This window comes from Pleurodeles waltl, chromosome 10, assembly GCF_031143425.1.
Source record: "Pleurodeles waltl isolate 20211129_DDA chromosome 10, aPleWal1.hap1.20221129, whole genome shotgun sequence".
In the NCBI taxonomy this organism is placed as follows: domain Eukaryota; kingdom Metazoa; phylum Chordata; class Amphibia; order Caudata; family Salamandridae; genus Pleurodeles; species Pleurodeles waltl.
This window is the reverse complement of record NC_090449.1, coordinates 23,683,516-23,707,937: the sequence shown is the minus strand read 5'-3', so window position 1 is coordinate 23,707,937 and position 24,422 is coordinate 23,683,516. Positions and strand designations below refer to the sequence as shown.

General features: G+C 55.6%; 1 protein-coding gene across 1 annotated transcript in view; it reads right to left on the bottom strand.

Annotated features, from left to right (window-relative positions):
• The window catches only part of PLXNA3 (plexin A3), a 460,104-nt gene that overhangs the window by 94,071 nt on the left and 341,611 nt on the right, over positions 1 to 24,422 (bottom strand). The window contains exons 12-15 of the mRNA XM_069209502.1: positions 20,333 to 20,523; positions 19,875 to 20,020; positions 5,644 to 5,764; positions 2,319 to 2,455 (exon numbers count right to left, since the gene is read on the bottom strand). Of these exons, the coding sequence (XP_069065603.1) occupies positions 2,319 to 2,455; positions 5,644 to 5,764; positions 19,875 to 20,020; positions 20,333 to 20,523 (595 nt within the window). The remainder of the gene's footprint in view (positions 1 to 2,318; positions 2,456 to 5,643; positions 5,765 to 19,874; positions 20,021 to 20,332; positions 20,524 to 24,422) is intronic.

Below are 24,422 nucleotides of genomic sequence, written 5' to 3'. Positions count from 1 at the left end.
AGATGGAGACCCACCACTGACACCCATAAATAGCTCTGTAAGGCACAGAGACAGGCACACACCACTGATGTACACACTGAGCCTTCTCTTAGGGTAGGGTACACCAGGAGGGCAGACAGACATACATGCCTGTTGCACACACAGACACCTGGTGGGTGTGGGGGGGGGGGGGCACAGCCTACAGCACACACTGCTGTTACCCAGAGACTTCTAGAGGAGAGGGACAGATATATTGTACAGATGCACACACGGACTTGACTCCGACGGGTAATAAAACCATGCAGACTGACGTCACAGTTTCCTACACAGACTTGTCCCAGAGGTGGGCAGAACAGACAGAGTCCCATCACTGACATACACAAGACTTCGCCTGGGGGAGGGCAGAACATACAGATGTGCATCGCGGAAGCACAGCCGGACTTGCTCCGGACGAGAGAGCAGAACAGGATAAGTCACATCACGGACATGCACCTCAAGATTGTGCCCAGACCATGGAAGAGCAGGCCGGGATGAGGTCATATCGCTCATGCACACACTGACTTGGCCCTGGGTGGACGGACAGTCATATCACTGGTGCGCACGCAGGCTCCACCCAGAAGGAGAGGACACTGGACCAACAAATGCCTCAGAAGAGTAACCCATGTCATAGCTAAGGCTCCAAGTTTTATGGTATTTTTCTTTTTTTTTTTTTTTACATTTCCGTCTGTATTTATCCACATTTATTTTTCCCAATTTTATCTGCATTGATCGGTATTTATTTGAGGGTTTGTGAAAAATTAAGCTGAAACTAGTATATTTTCATATTTATTTAACCAAAGAATGTACATTCTTATTTGAATATCTGCCAGTTTTCAATTATATTAAGAACCGTAGATGATAAATCAATACCCCTTTAAGAAAATATGAAACTTTTAGTATCGATCAGACATATATACTGCTCTTTAAGCATCGTTATTAAAATGTCTATTTTTTAACCTACTTATGTGTCAATCGGCACAACTAGTGGCCTAGCAGTCATGAACGGCAGTAATTAGGGTTGTTCAGAAAAGATGTTGATATCAGTTTTTCTCCACATTTAAAAATATATACAGACAGGAAAATAAATGTTTTTCTGTGTGCATTTGTCTGTAAAAACGGAAAAGAGTAAGCCTTAGTCATAACTGGCCCCTTTCTTCAGTGGTAATCGGTTCATTCTTCTGAAGCAGGGCTACACGCCTGGGGTCCCCGAATAATAGCCTGGCTGCTGAATCTACGGTCCTGGTCGATGGAGAGTGTGAACCGGTGCTTTTTGACACTCACTCCAGGGGATACCCATTGCTTTGACGGCATTCTGCAATGCGTCACAGAAAGTACAGGTTCCAGGTTTCTAAGTATATGGTGGGAAGCCCAAACTCAGCCTGAAAGATCAGGCCTACTGAACGATTCGCCAACAGGTAACTCTTTTCACCCCTGCCTAGTCATGGGAGTCCACGCGTTAAAGTAGAAACCCAGTCCCACTTGCAGGGATTGTTCTTAATGCACACATGTAAAAGGGTGGGCCTCTCCATGGAGGACAGTTTACATCCATGAGCACTGCCCTTGCTGGAAAACATGTGCTCAGTCTCATGCGATTTATCTCAGCACCCTTTGTGCAGATCCCAGGGACATCTTAACGATTTTGGGGGCCCAGGGCCAAATGTATTATGCGGGCCCCTGTTCGTAACAGCTTGGAGTTTATGATCCAATTTCAGCTCTTTCATGCCCTCTTTGGGAGGTCATTTACAGGCGAACACTTCCAAATTATACCTGTGTTTACAGCTAATATTCAGGGATACTGATGTGGGTTTTCTAAATTATAGGACAGAAGCAGCACACTAATACCACTGCAAACAATCTAGTTGAGCTTCGCCCATTTCTCATATGTGAGGTCCTGTTTTGAGCTAAAAAAACATTTGTTTATGGAGGTTGCATGAAACAAACCCATTTCTCTGCAAAATGTAATAGGCTCTCACACATCACTCACATAAAAAATAAATGAAAGTAAAACAGTATTTAAAACAAACTGTTTAAGAATTATTCAAGGTCATCAGAGCAAGAGTCTGCGCAGAACAGATCTATCAGGGGGCCCCCCCTGAAAGGCTGGGGCCAGAGCCCACTTTGCCCCAGACTTAGAAGGTCTCTGGTAGATGTGCGCAGACCAGGCTTACCTGGCACACACTGCTTCAGTGTGGGGCACCAGAGCTTTGAGGTGACATGGGCTGTGGTACATGCCAGGGATGTGCTGCAGCGGAATCCCGCCAGGAGACAGCAAGAGGGCCCCTCCCAGGTACCCAACTCACCTGACGAACTGGCACTCGCCCTCGCGGACCAGGATGGAGACGGCGCTGCCAGAATCCAGGTTCCTTCCGGTGATGGTTATTCTGGTGCCGCCTGAAGCCGGACCCCTTGAGGGGCTCACTTTGTTGAAACTCGGCGTCTAGAAAAGGACAAAAGCTTATGAGGAGCTACAGCAACAACTCTGCGCCCCTGTAGTTCCCCTGCCCTCCCCAAGCCCGTGAGCAGCATCTAAAGAGGTGGCCTTTCTGGCTAAAGGGGACGGCAGTGTAGCGCCTCTGACGGGGGCATCTCTGGGGCGCTCTCACCTGGCACCGCCCTCAAGTGTCACCTGCGCCTGGAGGAGAGCACAAGGGGTGGGGTGAGAGGATGCCAAGGAAGGGCGGGACAAACCTGATCCTATCAACGCAAACTGCACCCCAACAGCCACAGAGGTGTCCTTCTACAGGGGGAGTGTCAGGGAGCGGAGCACGAGGACAAAATGCAGAAAAAAAAACCAAGGAGTGGAGCCGAGAAGGAGAAAATGCAACAAAAAATAATAATACAAGGAGTGGAGCACAAGCAGGAGAAAATGCAAAAAAAAAAAAATACTACAAGGAGTGGAGCACGAGAAGGAGAAAATGCAAAAAACAAAAACAAAGAAGGAGTGGAGAGTGAGAAGAAGTATTGAAACGTAGGAGCAGAGCGAGAGTCCAGGACAGGAGGGCAGAGCCATAGAAGGGGTGAAGGAACAGAAGTGAAGGAAGTGAAGGGAGGGAATGGCGGGGGGGGGGGGGGGGGGGGAGAAGGGGTGAAGGAACAGAAGTGAAGGAAGTGAAGGGAGGGAATGGCGGGGGGGGGGGGGGGAGAGAAGGGGTGAAGGAACAGAAGTGAAGGAAGTGAAGGGAGGGAATGGCAGCGGAGGGAAGGGGAGAAGGGGTGAAGGAACAGAAGTGAAGGGAGGGAATGACAGCGGAGGGGAGAAGGGGTGAAGGAACAGAAGTGAAGGGAGGGAATGGCGGGGGGGGGGGAGGAGAAGGGGTGAAGGAACAGAAGTGAAGGGAGGGAATGGCAGCGGAGGGCGGGGGGGAGAAGGGGTGAAGTAACAGAAGTGAAGGGAGGGAATGGCAGCGGAGGGAAGGGGAGAAGGGGTGAAGTAACAGAAGTGAAGGGAGGGAATGGCAGCGGAGGGAAGAGGAGAAGGGGTGAAGTAACAGAAGTGAAGGGAGGGAATGGCAGCGGAGGGAAGGGGAGAAGGGGTGAAGTAACAGAAGTGAAGGGAGGGAATGGCAGCGGAGGGAAGAGGAGAAGGGGTGAAGTAACAGAAATGAAGGGAGGGAATGGCAGCGGAGGGAAGGGGAGAAGGGGTGAAGGAACAGAAGTGAAGGAAGTGAAGGGAGGGAATGGCGGGGGGGGGGGGGGGAGAAGGGGTGAAGGAACAGAAGTGAAGGAAGTGAAGGGAGGGAATGGCGGGGGGGGGGGAGAGAAGGGGTGAAGGAACAGAAGTGAAGGAAGTGAAGGGAGGGAATGGCGGGGGGGGGGGAGAAGGGGTGAAGGAACAGAAGTGAAGGGAGGGAATGGCGGGGGGGGGGGAGAGAAGGGGTGAAGGAACAGAAGTGAAGGAAGTGAAGGGAGGGAATGGCGGGGGGGGGGGAGAGAAGGGGTGAAGGAACAGAAGTGAAGGAAGTGAAGGGAGGGAATGGCGGGGGGGGGGGGGGGGGAGAAGGGGTGAAGGAACAGAAGTGAAGGGAGGGAATGGCGGGGGGGGGGGGAGAGAAGGGGTGAAGGAACAGAAGTGAAGGAAGTGAAGGGAGGGAATGGCGGGGGGGGGGGGAGAAGGGGTGAAGGAACAGAAGTGAAGGAAGTGAAGGGAGGGAATGGCGGGGGGGGGGGGGAGAAGGGGTGAAGGAACAGAAGTGAAGGAAGTGAAGGGAGGGAATGGCGGGGGGGGGGGAGAGAAGGGGTGAAGGAACAGAAGTGAAGGGAGGGAATGGCAGCGGAGGGAAGGGGAGAAGGGGTGAAGGAACAGAAGTGAAGGGAGGGAATGGCAGCGGAGGGAAGGGGAGAAGGGGTGAAGGAACAGAAGTGAAGGGAGGGAATGGCGGGGGGGGGGGAGGAGAAGGGGTGAAGGAACAGAAGTGAAGGGAGGGAATGGCAGCGGAGGGAAGGGGAGAAGGGGTGAAGGAACAGAAGTGAAGGGAGGGAATGACAGCGGAGGGAAGGGGAGAAGGGGTGAAGGAACAGAAGTGAAGGGAGGGAATGGCAGCGGAGGGAAGGGGAGAAGGGGTGAAGTAACAGAAGTGAAGGGAGGGAATGGCGGGGGGGGAGAGGAGAAGGAGTGAAGGAACAGAAGTGAAGGGGGGGAATGGCAGCGGAGGGAAGGGGAGAAGGGGTGAAGTAACAGAAGTGAAGGGAGGGAATGGCAGCGGAGGGAAGGGGAGAAGGGGTGAAGGAACAGAAGTGAAGGGAGGGAATGACAGCGGAGGGCGGGGGGGAGAAGGGGTGAAGGAACAGAAGTGAAGGGAGGGAATGGCAGCGGAGGGAAGGGGAGAAGGGGTGAAGTAACAGAAGTGAAGGGAGGGAATGGCAGCGGAGGGAAGGGGAGAAGGGGTGAAGGAACAGAAGTGAAGGGAGGGAATGACAGCGGAGGGCGGGGGGGAGAAGGGGTGAAGGAACAGAAGTGAAGGGAGGGAATGGCAGCGAAGGGGAGAAGGGGTGAAGTAACAGAAGTGAAGGGAGGGAATGGCAGCGGAGGGAAGGGGAGAAGGGGTGAAGTAACAGAAGTGAAGGGAGGGAATGGCAGCGGAGGGAAGAGGAGAAGGGGTGAAGTAACAGAAGTGAAGGGAGGGAATGGCAGCGGAGGGAAGGGGAGAAGGGGTGAAGTAACAGAAGTGAAGGGAGGGAATGGCAGCGGAGGGAAGGGGAGAAGGGGTGAAGGAACAGAAGTGAAGGGAGGGAATGGCGGGCAGGGGGGGAGAGGAGAAGGAGTGAAGGAACAGAAGTGAAGGGGGGGGAATGGCGGGGGGGGAGGAGGGAAGCAGAGGTGACGCGGCAATGAGTAGAAAAGCAGGAGGAAGACGCGGTGCGACGTAAAGGCAGAGCTTTAAATGCGCAGGTGCTGTCCGGTACGGAGTCCCTGCACTTCTTGCATTTGGAAGGGAGAGCGCCTGCGCTTCTCAGCGCTGATGGAATACATGAAAGGCGCGAGTCCCGGCACTTCTCAGGAGCGGACAGGTCCCCAGAGAGTGAGCGCCTGCACTAGATCTCCGTGTAAAGCGCTGCGAAGAGCATCGCCCTGGCCAGGCTCGGGACCCCCAGGTGTGTCGGGCACAGGCTGCCCCCAGGACTTACCACGAAGGTGTAGAGCAGCTCGGACTGCGTGCGGTAGTCGGCACTGCAGTCCCCCACGCACAGCTCCACCGGGCCCGGGGCGGGGTTCGGGACCAGAGACTCGTCCATCCGGCAGACGATCCTGGGGGGACAGAGGGGACACCTGCTGGTCACCGGGGGTGCTGACCGCACAGGACGCACAACAGACACACACTCTCTCCATACTACACACGATCCTGGGGAACAGAGGGGACACCTGCTGGTCACCGGGGGTGCTGACCGCACAGGGCGCACAACAGACACACACTCTCTCCATACTACACACAATCCTGGGGGGACAGAGGGGACACCTGCTGGTCACCGGGGGTGCTGACCGCACAGGACGCACAACAGACACACACTCTCTCCATACTACACACAATCCCGGGGGGACAGAGGGGACACCTGCTGGTCACTGGGGGTGCTGACCGCACAGGACGCACAACAGACACACACTCTCTCCATACTACACACGATCCTGGGGAACAGAGGGGACACCTGCTGGTCACTGGGGGTGCTGACCGCACAGGACGCACAACAGACACACACTCTCTCCATACTACACACAATCCTGGGGGGACAGAGGGGACACCTGCTGGTCACCGGGGGTGCTGACCGCACAGGACGCACAACAGACACACACTCTCTCCATACTACACACAATCCTGGGGAACAGAGGGGACACCTGCTGGTCACCGGGGGTGCTGACCGCACAGGGCGCACAACAGACACACACTCTCTCCATACTACACACAATCCTGGGGGGACAGAGGGGACACCTGCTGGTCACCGGGGGTGCTGACCGCACAGGGCGCACAACAGACACACACTCTCTCCATACTACACACGATCCTGGGGAACAGAGGGGACACCTGCTGGTCACCGGGGGTGCTGACCGCACAGGGCGCACAACAGACACACACTCTCTCCATACTACACACGATCCCGGGGGGACAGAGGGGACACCTGCTGGTCACCGGGGGTGCTGACCGCACAGGGCGCACAACAGACACACACTCTCTCCATACTACACACAATCCCGGGGGGACAGAGGGGACACCTGCTGGTCACTGGGGGTGCTGACCGCACAGAGCGCACAACAGACACACACTCTCTCCATACTACACACAATCCTGGGGAACAGAGGGGACACCTGCTGGTCACCGGGGGTACAGGGCCGGCACAGGACGCACACAACAGTCACTGACACACTCCCTCCCATACTACACACAATCCCGGGGGGACAGAGGGGACACCTGCTGGTCACTGGGGGTGCTGACCGCACAGGACGCACAACAGACACACACTCTCTCCATACTACACACAATCCTGGGGGGACAGAGGGGACACCTGCTGGTCACCGGGGGTGCTGACCGCACAGGACGCCCAACAGACACACACTCCCTCCCATACTACACACAATCCTGGGGGGACAGAGGGGACACCTGCTGGTCACCGGGGGTGCTGACCGCACAGGGCGCACAACAGACACACACTCTCTCCATACTACACACAATCCCGGGGGGACAGAGGGGACACCTGCTGGTCACCGGGGGTGCTGACCGCACAGGGCGCACAACAGACACACACTCTCTCCATACTACACACAATCCCGGGGGGACAGAGGGGACACCTGCTGGTCACCGGGGGTGCTGACCGCACAGAGCGCACAACAGACACACACTCTCTCCATACTACACACAATCCTGGGGGGACAGAGGGGACACCTGCTGGTCACCGAGGGTGCTGACCGCACAGGGCGCACACAACAGTCTGAGACACACACCCTCCATACTACACACAATCCTGGGGGGACAGAGGGGACACCTGCTGGTCACCGGGGGTGCAGGGCCGGCACAGGACGCGCACAATAGTCAGTGACACACACTCCCTCCCATACTACACACAATCCCGGGGGGACAGGGGGGACACCTGCTGGTCACCGGGGGTGCTGACCGCACAGGACAACACTCAGGGACACACACTCCCTCCATACTACACACAATCCTGGGGGGACAGAGGGGACACCTGCTGGTCACCGAGGGTGCCGGACCGGCACAGGACGCACACAACAGTCAGTGACACACGGCACAGGACGCACACAACAGTCAGTGACACACGGCACAGGAGGGACAAAACAGTCAGTGACACACTGCACAGGACGCACACAACAGCCAGTGACACGGTACAGGACGCACACAACAGTCAGTGACACGGTACAGGACGCACACAACAGTCAGTGACACGGTACAGGACGCACACAACAGTCAGTGACACACACACTCCCTCACATACTAATTAGAAACTGTGTAAAGTCAGGCTGAGGCTTGTGAAAGAGAGGCTTGTAATGCCCACATCTGCCTCCCATGGCCCCTTTCATCTCAGAATCCAGGTGCAGTAGGGGTGGTGACGTCAGCACAGAGGTGGTCTGCAGAGGAGGGGGTCACGTGACTGCAAATACTACCACCACCATGGGTGCCGACGCCCTAGGGGAGGTCGGACACGGTCCACACAGCAGTGAACAAAGGGGCCGGCAAACAAGGCGCCTTGGTTTTTAGATGCTTCGAAGAGCGCTATGGGCTTGGAGATAATAAGTGTGCAAGGCAGTGACGTGGCTGGGCCAGCCCCCCGGGTGTCCCGGCTCTTAGCTGTCAAGGGGGCATCTGCGTTCAGGGTCCGTCAGCAAGGGAAGAGTTTCAGCTACTGAATATAAGCTGGCAATAAGAAATCCAAGATGTGTAAAGCGCGGTCAATCTCCCGCAAGGGTCTCAAGGCGCTGAATTGTGGGCGTGGGGGCATGAAGTGTGATCTGCCCAGAATCATAGGATGTTGAGCCGGCGCCGAGACTCGAACCTGGTTCCCGCCCAGCTCAAGGCCTTGCGCCACTCCCTCTGCCTATGGAGAGGGTCAGTTAATGTGATCAGTTTAACACACTCTGGAAAGAAAGTCCAACGGGACCCAAGAGCGAGATGCTCGAGAGAGGCCAGGACAGAGTCCCCCCCCCCCCCCCACCCCGAGGTCTTGGCACCTCCTAACCATCTGAAGCTGCAGACAAAGCGCCTAGAGACGCCTCCTCCTCGCAGCGCGACTCCTACAGGGCAGTTCCCGTACTGCCTTCCCACAGGAAGAGAGCCCCTGAATACCTGCCCAGGTCCTCAGTCTCACCTCTTCTCCGACTATCAACATGATGGGTTCAAGAAGGATTTAAAGGGCGTCATCACCCCCCCCCACACACACACACGGCAAGCGGCTGGAAGATACATATAGTCCTATATGGATCATATTTAAGGGATGGGGGGCGGGGGGTGTCTGGCCTCACGTACACTCATTCCGCTATGGATCACATGCGGGGGGGGGGGGGGGGTGGAGGGGGGGGTCCGGCCTCCTGCACACTCAGTCCTTTAATGAACACATGCGGTGGGTGAGACCCCGCGTACACTCAGTCCTTTAACGAGCACATGCGGCGGGTGAGACCCCACGTACACTCAGTGCTTTAGTGAGGACATGCGGCGGGTGCGACCCCACGTACACTCAGTTCTTTAGTGAGGACATGCGGCGGGTGCGACCCCACGTACACTCAGTCCTTTAGTGAGGACATGCGGCGGGTGAGACCCCACGTACACTCAGTCCTTTAGTGAGGACATGCGGCGGGTGCGACCCCGCGTACACTCAGTCCTTTAACGAGCACATGCGGCGGGTGAGACCCCACGTACACTCAGTCCTTTAGTGAGGACATGCGGCGGGTGAGACCCCACGTACACTCAGTCCTTTAGTGAGGACATGCGGCGGGTGCGACCCCACGTACACTCAGTCCTTTAACGAGCACATGCGGCGGGTGAGACCCCACGTACACTCAGTCCTTTAGTGAGGACATGCGGCGGGTGAGACCCCACGTACACTCAGTCCTTTAGTGAGGACATGCGGCGGGTGCGATCCCACGTACACTCAGTCCTTTAGTGAGGACATGCGGCCGGCCAGGCCGCTCGCCTTCGGGCCGCTTTAGGGAGGCCTGCCGAAGGAAATCCGCGTTATGGCATTTTAATTAGCAAGAAATGAGAGGGGTTTTTGACGTTCATCACCAGGCTGCCCTCTGATTAATGGCTTATTTACCCTCTGCTAATTAGCGATGGCGCTCGGAGGCCAGGCCGAGCTTTACCTCGTCAGATTTGATTCATGTTCCAGGCATTATCTGTGCATTTACAATTTTTTTATGTACTAGTCAAAGTGGCTGCCTGTGTTTCTGCTTCTGAAATTAGCAGATATTATCTCTGCTGCCAGATGCGAGTGTGCGGCCGTTCATAGCAGCAAAATCAGCAGCAGAAAAGGACCGGCCCGGGGAGGACCCGGGACCAACCGAGCGGTCACTGGCAGGAGCTGTGCTGTGCCGTGCTGTCTCTGGCGGTGCTGAGCCGTGCTGTCTCTGGCGGTGCTGAGCCGTGCTGTGCCGTGCTGTCCCTGGCGGTGCTGTGCTTAGAGTGCTTTCTCTGGTGGCAGTGCTGTCTCTGGTGGCGGTGCTGTGCTTAGAGTGCTGTCTCTGGTGGCGGTGCTGTGCTTAGAGTGCTGTCCCTGGTGGTGCTGTGCTTAGAGTGCTGTCCCTGGCGGTGCTGTGCTTAGAGTGCTGCCCCTGGCAGTGCTGTGCTTAGAGTGCTGCCCCTGGCAGTGCTGTGCTTAGAGTGCTGCCCCTGGCAGTGCTGTGCTTAGAGTGCTGTCCCTGGCGGTGCTGTGCTTAGAGTGCTGTCCCTGGCGGTGCTGTGCTTAGAGTGCTGTCCCTGGCGGTGCTGAGCCGTGCTGTCTCTGGTGGTGCTGAGCCGTGCTGTCTCTGGTGGTGCTGAGCCGTGCTGTCTCTGGTGGTGCTGAGCCGTGCTGTCTCTGGTGGTGCTGAGCCGTGCTGTCTCTAAAGGTGCTGTGCCGTGCTGTCTCTAAAGGTGCTGTGCCGTGCTGTCTCTGGTGGTGCTGAGCCGTGCTGTGCTTAAAGTGCTGTCTCTGGTGGCGGTGCTCAGCCGTGCTGTCCCTGGCGGTGCTGTGCTCAGAGGGCTGTCCCCAGCGGTGCTGTGCTCAGAGGGCTGTCTCTGGCAGTGCTGTGTTTAGAGTGCTGTCTCTGGCGGTGCTGTGTTTAGAGTGCTGTCTCTGGCGGTGCTGTGTTTAGAGTGCTGTCTCTGGCGGTGCTGTGTTTAGAGTGCTGTCTCTGGTGGCGGTGCTGAGCCGTGCTGTCCCTGGCGGTGCTGTGCTGAGCCGTGCTGTCCCTGGCAGTGCTGCGCTGAGCCGTGCTGTCCCTGGCAGTGCTGCGCTGAGCCGTGCTGTCTCTGGTGGTGCTGAACCTTGCTGTCTCTGGTGGAGGTGCTGTGCCGTGCTGTCCTTGGCAGTGCTGTGTTTAGAGTGCTGTCCCTGGCGGTGCTGTGCCGTGCTGTCTCTGGTGGCAGTGCTGAGCCGTGCTGTCCCTGGCGGTGCTGTGCTGAGCCGTGCTGTTCCTGGCGGTGCTGTGCTTAGAGTGCTGTCTCTGGTGGTGCTGAGCCGTGCTGTGCTTAAAGTGCTGTCTCTGGTGGCGGTGCTCAGCCGTGCTGTCCCTGGCGGTGCTGTGCTCAGAGGGCTGTCCCTAGCGGTGCTGTGCTCAGAGGGCTGTCTCTGGCAGTGCTGTGTTTAGAGTGCTGTCTCTGGCGGTGCTGTGTTTAGAGTGCTGTCTCTGGCGGTGCTGTGTTTAGAGTGCTGTCTCTGGCGGTGCTGTGTTTAGAGTGCTGTCCCTGGCGGTGCTGTGTTTAGAGTGCTGTCTCTGGTGGCGGTGCTGAGCCGTGCTGTCCCTGGCGGTGCTGCGCTGAGCCGTGCTGTCCCTGGCAGTGCTGTGCTTAGAGTGCTGTCTCGGGTGGCGGTGCTGTGCCGTGCTGTCTCTGGCGGCGGTGCTGTGCTTAGAGTGCTGTCTCTGGTGGTGCTGAGCCGTGCTGTCTCTGGTGGAGGTGCTGTGCCGTGCTGTCCTTGGCAGTGCTGTGTTTAGAGTGCTGTCCCTGGCGGTGCTGTGCCGTGCTGTCTCTGGTGGCGGTGCTGAGCCGTGCTGTCCCTGGCGGTGCTGTGCTGAGCCGTGCTGTCCCTGGCGGTGCTGTGCTGAGCCGTGCTGTCCCTGGTGGTGCTGAGCCGTGCTGTGCTTAAAGTGCTGTCTCTGGTGGCGGTGGTGAGCCGTGCTGTCCCTGGCGGTGCTGTGCTGAGCCGTGCTGTCCCTGGCAGTGCTGTGCTTAGAGTGCTGTCTCTGGTGGCGGTGCTGTGCTTAGAGTGCTGTCCCTGGCAGTGCTGTGCTTAGAGTGCTTTCTCTGGTGGCAGTGCTGTCTCTGGTGGCGGTGCTGTGCTTAGAGTGCTGTCTCTGGTGGTGCTGAGCCGTGCTGTCTCTGGTGGAGGTGCTGTGCCGTGCTGTCCTTGGCAGTGCTGTGTTTAGAGTGCTGTCCCTGGCGGTGCTGTGCCGTGCTGTCTCTGGTGGCGGTGCTGAGCCGTGCTGTCCCTGGCGGTGCTGTGCTGAGCTGTGCTGTCCCTGGCAGTGCTGCGCTGAGCCGTGCTGTCCCTGGCAGTGCTGTGCTGTCCCTGGTGGCGGTGCTGTGCTGAGCCGTGCTGTCCCTGGCAGTGCTGTGCTTAGAGTGCTGTCTCTGGTGGTGCTGAGCCGTGCTGTGCTTAAAGTGCTGTCTCTGGTGGCGAGCCGTGCTGTCCCTGGCGGTGCTGTGCTGAGCCGTGCTGTCCCTGGCAGTGCTGTGCTTAGAGTGCTGTCTCTGGTGGTGCTGAGCCGTGCTGTGCTTAAAGTGCTGTCTCTGGTGGCGAGCCGTGCTGTCCCTGGCGGTGCTGTGCTGAGCCGTGCTGTCCCTGGCAGTGCTGTGCTTAGAGTGCTGTCTCTGGTGGCGGTGCTGTGCTTAGAGTGCTGTCCCTGGCAGTGCTGTGCTTAGAGTGCTTTCTCTGGTGGCAGTGCTGTCTCTGGTGGCGGTGCTGTGCTTAGAGTGCTGTCTCTGGTGGCGGTGTGTGCCGTGCTGTCCCGGGCGGTGCTGCGGAGTGCTGTCTCTGGTGGTGCTGTGCCGTGCTGTCCTTGGCGGTGCTGTGCTCAGAGGGCTGTCTCTGGCAGTGCTGTGCTCAGAGGGCTGTCTCTGGCAGTGCTGTGCTCAGAGGGCTGTCCCTGGCAGTGCTGTGCTTAGAGTGCTTTCTCTGGTGGCAGTGCTGTCTCTGGTGGCGGTGCTGTGCTTAGAGTGCTGTCTCTGGTGGCGGTGTGTGCCGTGCTGTCCCGGGCGGTGCTGTGCTTAGAGTGCTGTCTCTGGTGGTGCTGAGCCGTGCTGTCTCTGGTGGAGGTGCTGTGCCGTACTGTCCTTGGCAGTGCAGAGCTGTGCTGTCCCTGGCGGTGCTGTGCTCAGAGGACTGTCTCTGGCGGTGCTGTGTTTAGAGTGCTGTCCCTGGCGGTGCTGTGCCGTGCTGTCTCTGGTGGCGGTGCTGAGCCGTGCTGTCCCTGGCGGTGCTGTGCTGAGCCGTGCTGTCCCTGGCAGTGCTGCGCTGAGCCGTGCTGTCCCTGGCAGTGCTTTGCTGAGCCGTGCTGTCCCTGGCAGTGCTGCGCTGAGCCGTGCTGTCCCTGGCAGTGCTGCGCTGAGCCGTGCTGTCCCTGGCAGTGCTGCGCTGAGCCGTGCTGTCCCTGGCAGTGCTGCGCTGAGCCGTGCTGTCCCTGGCAGTGCTGCGCTGAGCCGTGCTGTCCCTGGCAGTGCTGCGCTGAGCTGTGCTGTCCCTGGCAGTGCTGCGCTGAGCCGTGCTGTCCCTGGCAGTGCTGTGCTTAGAGTGCTGTCTCTGGTGGCAGTGCTGTGCTTAGAGTGCTGTCCCTGGCAGTGCTGTGCTTAGAGTGCTGTCTCTGGTGGCGGTGCTGTGCTTAGAGTGCTGTCTCTGGTGGCGGTGCTGTGCCGTGCTGTCCCGGGCGGTGCTGTGCTTAGACTGCTGTCTCTGGCGGTGCTGTGCTTAGAGTGCTGTCTCTGGCAGTGCTGTGCTTAGAGTGCTGTCTCTGGCAGTGCTGTGCTTAGAGTGCTGTCTCTGGCGGCGGTGCTGTGCTTAGAGTGCTGTCTCTGGCGGCGGTGCTGTGCTTAGAGTGCTGTCCCGCACGGTGCTGTGCTTAGAGTGCTGTCCCGCACGGTGCTGTGCTTAGAGTGCTGTCCCGCACGGTGCTGTGCTTAGAGTGCTGTCCCGCACGGTGCTGTGCTTAGAGTGCTGTCTCTGGTGGTGCTGAGCCGTGCTGTCTCTGGTGGAGGTGCTGTGCCGTGCTGTCCTTGGCAGTGCTGAGCCGTGCTGTCCCTGGCAGTGCTGTGCTCAGAGGACTGTCTCTGGCGGTGCTGTGTTTAGAGTGCTGTCCCTGGCGGTGCTGAGCCGTGCTGTCCCTGGCGGTGCTGTGCTGAGCCGTGCTGTCCCTGGCGGTGCTGCGCTGAGCCGTGCTGTCCCTGGCAGTGCTGCGCTGAGCCGTGCTGTCCCTGGCAGTGCTGCGCTGAGCCGTGCTGTCACTGGTGGCAGTGCTGTGCTTAGAGTGCTTTCTCTGGTGGCAGTGCTGTGCTTAGAGTGCTTTCTCTGGTGGCGGTGTGTGCCGTGCTGTCCCGGGCGGTGCTGTGCTTAGACTGCTGTCTCTGGTGGTGCTGTGCCATGCTGTCCTTGGCAGTGCTGTGCTTAGAGTGCTGTCTCTGGCAGTGCTGTGCTTAGAGTGCTGTCTCTGGTGGCAGTGCTGTGCCGTGCTGTCTCTGGCGGCGGTGCTGTGCTTAGAGTGCTGTCTCTGGTGGCGGTGCTGTGCTTAGAGTGCTGTCTCTGGTGGCGGTGCTGTACCGTGCTGTCCTGCGCGGTGCTGTGCTTAGAGTGCTGTCTCTGGTGGTGCTGAGCCGTGCTGTCTCTGGTGGAGGTGCTGTGCCGTGCTGTCCTTGGCAGTGCTGTGCTTAGAGTGCTGTCTCTCGCGGTGCTTAGAGTGCTGTCTCTGGTGGCGGTGCTGTGCTGTCTCTGGTGGCGGTGCTGTGCTTAGAGTGCTGTCTCTGGCGGTGCTAAGCCGTGCGGTCTCAGGTGGTGCTGAGCCGTGCTGTCTCTGGTGGTGCTGTGCCTAGAGTGCTGTCTCTGGTGGTGGTGCTATGCTTAGGGTGCAGTCTCAGGCAGTGCTGTGCTGTCTCTAGTGGTGGCGCTGAGCAGTGCTGTCTCTGGCGGTGCTGATCCGTGCTCTCTCTGGCGGTGGTGTGCCGTGCTCTCTCTGGCGGTGGTGTGCCGTGCTCTCTCTAGAGGTGCTGTGCGGTCTCTGACGGTGCTGTGCTGTCTCTGACGGTGGTACTGAGCTCAGAAGGTATATCTCTGGTGGTGGTGCCATGCTTATCATTGCTATGTCTGGTGGGGGTGCCATGGTTAGCAGTGCTATCTCTGGTGGTGGTGCCATGGTTAGCAGTGCTATCTCTGGTGGTGGTGCGAGGGTTAGCGGTGCTATCTCTGGTGGTGGTGCCAGGCTTAGCGGTGCTATCTCTGGTGGTGGTGCCAGGCTTAGCGGTGCTATCTCTGGTGGTGGTGCCAGGCTTAGCGGTGCTATCTCTGGTGGTGGTGCCAGGCTTAGCAGTGCTATCTCTGGTGGTGGTGCCATGCTTAGCAGTGCTATCTCTGGTGGTGGTGCCATGCTTAGCGGTGCTATCTCCGGTGGGGGTGCCATGGTTAGCGGTGCTATCTCCGGTGGTGGTGCCAGGCTTACCGGTGCTATCTCTGGTGGGGGTGCCATGGTTAGCAGTGATATCTCTGGTGGTGGTGCCAGGCTTAGCGGTGCTATCTCTGGTGGTGGTGCCAGGCTTAGCAGTGCTATCTCTGGTGGTGGTGCCATGCTTAGCAGTGCTATCTCTGGTGGTGGTGCCATGCTTAACGGTGCTATCTCCGGTGGGGGTGCCATGGTTAGCAGTGCTATCTCCGGTGGCGGTGCCAGGCTTAGCAGTGCTATCTCTGGTGGGGGTGCCATCGTTAGCAGTGCTATCTCCGGTGGTGGTGCCAGGCTTAGCAGTGCTATCTCTGGTGGTGGTGCCAGGCTTAGCAGTGCTATCTCTGGTGGGGGTGCCAGGCTTAGCGGTGCTATCTCCGGTGGGGGTGCCATGCTAGTGGTGCTCTCTCTGGCGATGGTGCCATGGTTAGCAGTGCTATCTCTGGTGGTGGTGCCATGCTTAGCGGTGCTCTCTCTGGTGGTGATGGTGCCATGCTTAGCGGTGCTATCTCCGGTGGTGGTGCCATGCTTAGCGGTGCTATCTCCGGTGGTGGTGCCAGGCTTAGCGGTGCTATCTCCGGTGGTGGTGCCAGGCTTAGCGGTGCTATCTCTGGTGGTGGTGCCAGGCTTAGCGGTGCTATCTCTGGTGGTGGTGCCAGGCTTAGCGGTGCTATCTCCGGTGGTGGTGCCATGCTTAGCGGTGCTCTCTCTGGTGGTGGTGCCATGCTTAGCGGTGCTCTCTCTGGTGGTGGTGCCATGCTTAGCAGTGCTCTCTCTGGTGGTGGTGCCACGCTAGCGGTGCTATCTCCGGTGGTGGTGCCACGCTAGTGGTGCTATCTCTGGCTATGGTGCCATGCTAGCGGTGCTATCTCCAGTGGGGGTGCCATGCTTAGCGGTGCTATCTCTGGTGGTGATGGTGCCATGCTAGCGGTGCTATCTCCAGTGGGGGTGCCATGCTTAGCGGTGCTATCTCTGGTGGTGATGGTGCCATGCTTAGCGGTGCTATCTCCGGTGGTGGTGCCATGCTTAGCAGTGCTATCTCCGGTGGTGGTGCCATGCTTAGCAGTGCTATCTCCGGTGGTGGTGCCATGCTTAGCAGTGCTATCTCCGGTGGTGGTGCCATGCTTAGCAGTGCTATCTCCGGTGGGGGTGCCATGGTTAGCAGTGCTATCTCCGGTGGGGGTGCCATGCTAGTGGTGCTATCTCCGGTGGGGGTGCCATGCTAGTGGTGCTATCTCCGGTGGGGGTGCCATGCTAGTGGTGCTATCTCTGGTGATGGTGCCAGGCTTCGCAGTGCTATCTCTGGTGGTGGTGCCATGCTTAGCGGTGCTATCTCTGGTGGTGGTGCCATGCTTAGCAGTGCTACCTCTGGTGGTGGTGCCAGGCTTAGCGGTGCTATCTCTGGTGGTGGTGCCATGCTAGCGGTGCTATCTCCGGTGGGGGTGCTATGCTAGTGGTGCTATCTCTGGTGGTGGTGCCATGCTTAGCAGTGCTATCTCTGGCGGTGGTGGTACCATGCTAGCGGTGCCATCTCTGGTGGTGGTGGTACCATGCTTAGCGGTGCTATCTCTAGCGGTGGTACTGTGCTTAGTGCGCTATCTCGGACGGTGGTGGTACCATGCTAGCTGTGCCATCTCTGGTGGTGGTGGTGCCATGCTTAGCGGTGCTATCTCCGGAGGTGGTGCCATGCTTAGCAGTGCTATCTCTGGGGGGGTGCCATGCTTAGCGGTGCTATCTCCGGTGGTGGTGCCATGCTTAGCGGTGCTATATCTGGCGGTGGTGCCATGCTTAGCGGTGCTATCTCTGGTGGTGGTGCCATGCTTAGCGGTGCTATCTCCGGTAGTGGTGCCATGCTTAGCAGTGCTATCTGCGGGGGGAGTGCCATGCTTAGGAGTGCTATCTCTGGGGGGGTGCAATGCTTAGCAGTGCTATCTCTGGGGGGGGTGCCATGCTTCGCAGTGCTATCTCTGGTGGTGGTGCCATGCTTAGCAGTGCTATCTCTGGTGGTGGTGCCATGCTCCGCAGTGCTATCTCTGGCGGTGGTGCCATGCTCCGCAGTGCTATCTCTGGCGGTAGTGCCATGCTTAGCAGTGCTATCTCTGGGGGGGTGCCATGCTTAGCGGTGCTATCTCTGGCGGTGGTGGTACCATGCTAGCGGTGCCATCTCTGGTGGTACCATGCTTAGCGGTGCTATCTCTGGTGGTGGTGCCATGCTCCGCAGTGCTATATCTGGTGGTGGTGGTGCCATGCTAGCGGTGCCATCTCTGGTGGTGGTGCCATGCTCCGCAGTGCTATCTCTGGTGGTGGTGCCATGCTAGCGGTGCCATCTCTGGTGGTGGTGGTACCATGCTTAGCGGTGCTATCTCTGGTGGTGGTGCCATGCTAGCGGTGCCATCTCTGGTGGTGGTATAGTGCTGTTTCAGGAAGTAGTCTTCGTGTACCCAGCTGGCATTCTCCATGGCTTTAAGAGGTCTCATCTTGCCCTGTACCTTTTGCTCTCACTGAACTCGACTATCTCAAAGCCTACCAGAGGTGCCCACCTATCAGCCAGAACTACTCCAACACAGCCCTTCTCCATTCAGAGGAGGTGCTACCCCCAAACAAAGTGGGGGGCTACTGGACATCAACATGCCACTCAGGAATGCAGATGAAGATGGCAGACCTCCAGTCAAGGGGAGCGGTAAGGTGCAGGCCCCTGAGCTAAGGGTCCACCCATCCTCCACACAAGTGAGATGCATGCCTGTGTCCATGTATGGAACAAGAGAAAGAGATGTGTGTCCTACACTGTAGCTGGCCTACCCAGAGGGGGGCTGTTTGAGAGGAGAAGGTGGTGCTCCCTGAAGGGCATCCTTCCATCCCCGAGACTGGAGTGACCTGTTGGTGGGGTGAAGATGGCCCACATCTCCAACTGCGAGCGATTGTTCCCTTGGTGCTCGTTAATAAACCCACCGCATGTTTTGCAGTGTGGCTCTCTGGAACAGCTTCCTGCGATGACCAGTGTTGGAGCAGGGGAGCTCAGCCATGCTGTACAAAGGGGATTCATCAGGGACAGGACAACTGGCCTCACAAGGGCTTCTCCAGCATTGGTATCTTTCATAGATTAACATTTTGGTATTCCCGGTTTTCAATTCTAAACTTCCATCTTGCGACTGAAGCCTCCAGAAAAGGGAAGTAATGCTGGAAAAGCAGATGACTGCAAAACCTACTATCTTCGACCCTAGACGGATTTCATCCTCGGAAGCAAGAGGAAGCTTGTTCGACGCAGTATAGATGGCGCTATCCTTTTCCTGCCTTGGGAAGGGACAGATGGCTTCTCCAATGCACAGAAGACTTGAGCTCACGTCCTAACCAGAGGTTGGAGAAGTATGGGTTCCAATGCCTCCTTCAGCCAATGAGGACAGCCCTGACTGGTGCTCTCCTGGGGAATCAGAGCTGTTAGTTTAAGCATCTTGTAAAACATGCAGTCACGTGACTCAAGGGCCAATGCGCTCAATGCCTGCATGAGGCAGCACTGCGGACGGGGGGACGCAACGCCTTAAAAGCTGTGCTCGCACGGAACGAAGCAAGAGTGGATTCAATATTCCAGAGAAGGCTGCAGTTCAGTTGCATTTGGCTGTCAGCTGCAAGGTGCCACATGGACAACAATATATTAGCAAGGAGTGGAAAAAAAACCTTTATAACCTTGCAAGTGGAGAGGCTCGTCTCCAAAAACATGAGGATGAGGTGAAGAGGGGCTTGTCAAGGCCAAGGTCCATGTGAGCGTCCAGAAGGAAGAAGCAGGGACATGTGCCCATTCGCTGTGCCCATGGCTACTTCACTGGGCATCTGTTGCCTGAACAGACTAGGGTGCCCACCTCACTCCAGGTCATTCTGGGCCCCGTCTCCAGCCCAGAGCTTTTCACCTACAAATCACTGACTTTAGGTGTGAGTCTAATTAGATCAATGGAAGCAAAAAAACACCCAGAATGCATGAGGCAATCACATAGGTCCAGGCCTGGGAACAGTGTCAGTAATGACCTGTTAGGACGTGACCACCCTACACAGGATAGAGGCTAAAATCAATTCCGACCAGAGAAGGTGAACGGTCCTCGCTCTGGCTGATGTCTAGAGATATAATGAACATCGTCCAGCTCTTAAAAAATATCTACCTATAAATATATATATATATATATATATATATATATATATATACACACACACACACACACACACACACACACACGTATAGAGACACACACAGCGTTGGATAAAGAAGCTTTCTTTCGCTTACATATTATAGGCATAACTTATAAACTGGGTCGATTTTACTTTTGTGTCTGGTTTGATGGTTTACACACAACAAAATGCAAACTCGGGCACTCTGTTTTCAATGCACTTCTGCCCAACAGTTGCTTGCAACCCAAGGCTTGATAAGCCACCAACGCTCCCCGAGGAGCGGCCTGGAACCAAGCACCCGTCAAACCCAGACACTGCTCCAGAACATGCATCAATCTTGGATGGTGTGTCTTATACTCAGCCATACCTCTCAGCACTGATGTACTCGGACGGCACTGAGGTGCACTGGACTCCAGCCACCTGCACCCACACCTCGTTGAAATGCAGCCCCAGGTTCTCGCCAGTGATGGTCACTCGAGTGCCCCCCTCCTTCGGTCCAGTCAGCGGGCGGATCTGCTCGGAGGAACATAGTATATTCCCAATCAGTCAATAAGAAGTGATAACAGCAGTTATTCACTCTACCATACCCCCATGTAGCGCCTTTGATACCCATCATCCCCACAAGGCACTTTACAACCACATGGAAAGACAACATGGTTAGCACAGGTAGAACTCAAAGCACATTGTGAACACGCTAAACAGCGCCTTCCGCAAAAAGCGTATCTCCAACCTATTCCCACAAACTGGACCCCAAAGCACTGACCAATGAGTGGCCAGACTGTGCACCCACACTTTACAGACACAGTATAGGCTGCCAGGCCTTACCTGGGCCACACGCGGGTTACTGCAGCGGGTGTTCCGCTTACTCAGGTGCATCCAGTTGGCCTTGGGTGTGGGGCAGTCCTGTCGGAGCAGGCACCTGCCCTCGGAGACACACCAGCCGCACTCGAAGCGGGGGTCAGCCTTCAGGCACAGGCCGCAGCTCTTCCGCTGGGCAGGGCACTTGTACAGCAGGGCTGGGGTGAGAGACGACAGGACCAAAGTTAGGGTGGTGGAGCCATCAATAAAGCTTTATGGAAAATCCTGCAATGCCCCCTGCCTTATCTCACTCTCTGAACCAGCACAAGCTATACTGCGGGCAGGCTGGCATCGGCGCATGGACTGGGGTTCGAATCTCATGCAAACATTTGTGAAGGAGCCCAAAAATTGATATTACCAACTGTAGGAAATCCACCTCTTCTGCATGGTCACCCTGGATTTTTCATCGTTTGCTGGACCATATATTTGTTGGCTTCAGAACTCTGTGCACTTTACCCCTGCTAACTAGCAGTAAAGTGTCACTGCTCCCCCATTAGACGTGATTGAACTGGCACAGTCCCAATTGGTATGTTTAACTTTGCTACAGGTCCCTAGCATATGACAAGGTGTACCCAGGGTCTGGATGTTAAATGCCACTAGGAGATCGCAGCACCTATTGTTCCATCTACTACCGTGATGGTGTAAACATGGCTTCAGGCCTGCTGTTGTAGCCGGACTGTAACAATGTAAAACTGTAATTCCACCTGTCAAAATAAACCCCTTTGCTAGGTCAAAACCTCCCTTTAAATATTAGTAAGTCACTCCTAAGTAGGCCTTGAACCCCACAAGGCAGGATGTGTGGTGTTTAAAGGTAGGGCCTGTAGAAATGTCAACTTCACTTCTCTTTACAATGACTAGTACATCAAAGCTATTTTCACTGTAGGCAGGTTGCCCGGCCCATAGAAAATGCTTGGGTGCAGTATTAGATCTTAATACTATTGGTAATGTGACTAGCTAGAAAAATAATTAAGCAGTTATTTTAATAGTTATTAAAAATCCAATCCAATGACGAAGTCCAATTTTAATAAATATTAAGGAAAGTTAACATTTAGAAAGATAACCTTTCCCTACCTGAAGCTCCCAGAGGCTAAGTTGCATTTGCTCTTCAACCTCTCCCAGTCAGTGATTAGCATTTGAATGTGTGTGAAAAAAAAGGTATGAAAAATGGTGTGAAATGCCTTCCTGGAGCTGTGACTGACAGGCCTACCTGAAGGGACAGGGGTGCCTCCTATTAGCTCAGCAGAAGAGTGAGGGCTGTCAGCATCCTTCTTGACATTATAGGGTCAAATCCTGCTCGAGTGCCAAAGCTTGTTTGACAGGTCTGCTAGCTTTACCTATAACACTTTGGGGTGCACTTGAAAGGAAGGAAACATGATGCCAAGACAGTTTGTTTGCATCCACTGTCTGGTTGCTGGAAACCTCAGTTTTTGTCCTGCCAGACTTATGTCCTTGGGTTTATTGTGGTTAGTGTGTATTTTGGTTTTAGATGTGGGAGGACAATAGGACTACCACAGTGTACTCCCACATACACACGGCCAGCGCCATCTTTTAGTGGGGCCTAAGACTTTTGTAATCTTGAAAATAATCAAACTGTCGGGATGGACGCAGGAACCTTTACCCCATTGGTTAGAACATGCCCAGGAGTCATTCCCACACACCAGCTCATGCCAGACAAGCAAGGCACCTCCAGGCACCCATTCTAAACAACCCTGAACTTGAGGAAGAAGAGGACTGGACCTGCTGTCTGTGACCTGAGAGGAGACCGAAGGACTGGACCTGCTCCCTCTTGTACCCTGGACAAAGAAGTGGACTTCAGGGGTCATAAGGCCGGATTCCCGTTCAAGCCACAGGGATACAGAGAGCTACAAGAGGCCGTTCCTGCCACGGCCCAGCTGACCAGAGGCAACTGTCTTCAAGATCCTCCTCCTTTCCTACTCTTCTGTCTTAACCTCTCTTTCCCACGTCACAGACTCGTTACAAAAAAAAAAAGTAAAGGAGTCCCAGTGCCCAAAAGTGAGTGCTAGTGCCTAGCTCCTGCAACCACTGGCACAAATTAAGCACATGACGAAGTTGATTAACTCTGGAGATAACATGAAGCGTTGAGGAACTCCACAAGTGATGTGGATCTAGAGAAGATCAGAGCCTTTTGAGTTGATGTGTTTGGTTTTGTACGAGGAGGCAAACTAGGATAGATTCCCTCGGACGCCTGTTGACGATCTCAAACTTCAAACGTTGATCATTACCAAAAATCAGCAACACGAAGATCGACATATGAGAACGTCCGATTGGGTCAAGTTTAAAGATTTGTAGGGCAATTCAGTTTTTTTGCAAAAAAATGCTAAATCAGGCAACTTGCGATACTAAAGCACTAAGAAGGCACTATCCCTTCTCAGATGTCTGTGCAAACCTGCAATGAGAATGCGAGTACTCTCTTGCATGATCTTCACGGATGAGGCCTGGCATACAGTGCCAACCGTGATTATTTGTGGTTTTCAAAGTTGCCGATGAAGGAACCAAGCAGAGCTTTAAAACTGGATTTAAAATGTGTTGACGGAGCAGAGTTTTAAACTGAGTTTGAAATGTTTTGAAGGAGCCAAGCAGAGCTTCAAACCTGGATTTAAAATGTGTTGAAGCTGAGCAGAGCTTTAAAACTGGATTTAACATGTGCTTGTGATATAAGCCTCCATTGAAGTAGACATACACACACATTGTTAGGAACACTGTCCCGTTAATCCTGCATATAGTCACCGCTGCTCTTGCTAAAACATTGCTTGAGATGAAGAAGTAAACTGTCCAAAGCAGGAGGCTACTATCCATACAACTTGTAGGAGATGGGAACCGTGCATTGGACCAGTAAGGTCTGGAGAGATGGAGGCTGGTAATCAACATCTGTAGGCTGAGATGAAGAGTGTTCTGGGTTTTGCCAGCAAGGGTACCTGTCCTCAGTAGGTGGCGAAGGGAAGGAAGCCTGTGGCTGTAGAGCATCCAAGTCCATCATCCTCCATCCAAAGCCCCCTCTAAAAGGAGCCGAGAAGACAAAGCAGGAGACAGGCATGATGACTGAGAGGCAACCAACAACCTGGTCCCTCATGAGGCACAAGAGAGGAGCAGGACAAGCAGCAGAGCCCAGCAAGGAGGAAACTGGTGGAGGAAAATGATCTGCCATCAGCAAGTAGAGCGCTTAACAGTATGGGTGTTGCGCGGACTAACGACTAACGCTAGGACTCCTGTGATGGAAAGTCCACCTCCAACAAGGAAATGCAGATCAGAGGCCTCCAAGGATTGTAAGCCTACCCAAGCTACTGGAGGTTGTTTGAGGGCCACCTCAATTCTACGTTGGAAGCCAGTGAAGCCTGGCTGGCTTGCAGTTAAGTCTGAGAAAGCCTCCAGAAGCAACAAAATGCCTAAACCCATCCAGAACTCTTCTGTCTTTTGCGCTAGATTTGAGGACACAAACACCAGCGCAAAGGAACACACCGCCAGCTGAGGCCTGAAGTTCCGAACCGTGACTTACGTACAAACTCAGTGATGCTCTGGCCTGCTACCACTATCTCAGCACTTTAAGTAGAAGCCAGGACCATCTGCTAGACAAACTTCAGACCTTTCTGCGAAGCCAGGTATGTGCAAGGCGTGAAGAGACGAGCAGGAAGAGCTTGCCTCGGGCACCGGTACAGCGCATGAATATTCAGACTCAAAGTACGAACAGATGGATAATGCAGAACAGTAAAAGAGATGCACATTTTGGGGATTTTATCTACAGCTGAGAGGTTCTATGCTTGGATGTTTCATCTGGTTGAGAGATACTGGTTCCTGGTAGGGTGCACAACCCCCTCCTTGGGTGAGGGGGGCCTGCCTGTGCACCCCTGCTGGAAATGTTCCAAAGGGAGAGGAACACATCCTACCTAAAATATAAATGTGGCCTAGAAAGTGGTTCTGTGACTGGAGCCAGGCATGTTGTCCCCTCTCTGAGGACATCTTTTCTTGAGCCTAAGTTTTGTTCACTTTCTCAACTCACTAGACTGAGTGAGACTGTGGGGAACTCATTGAATACTACAGA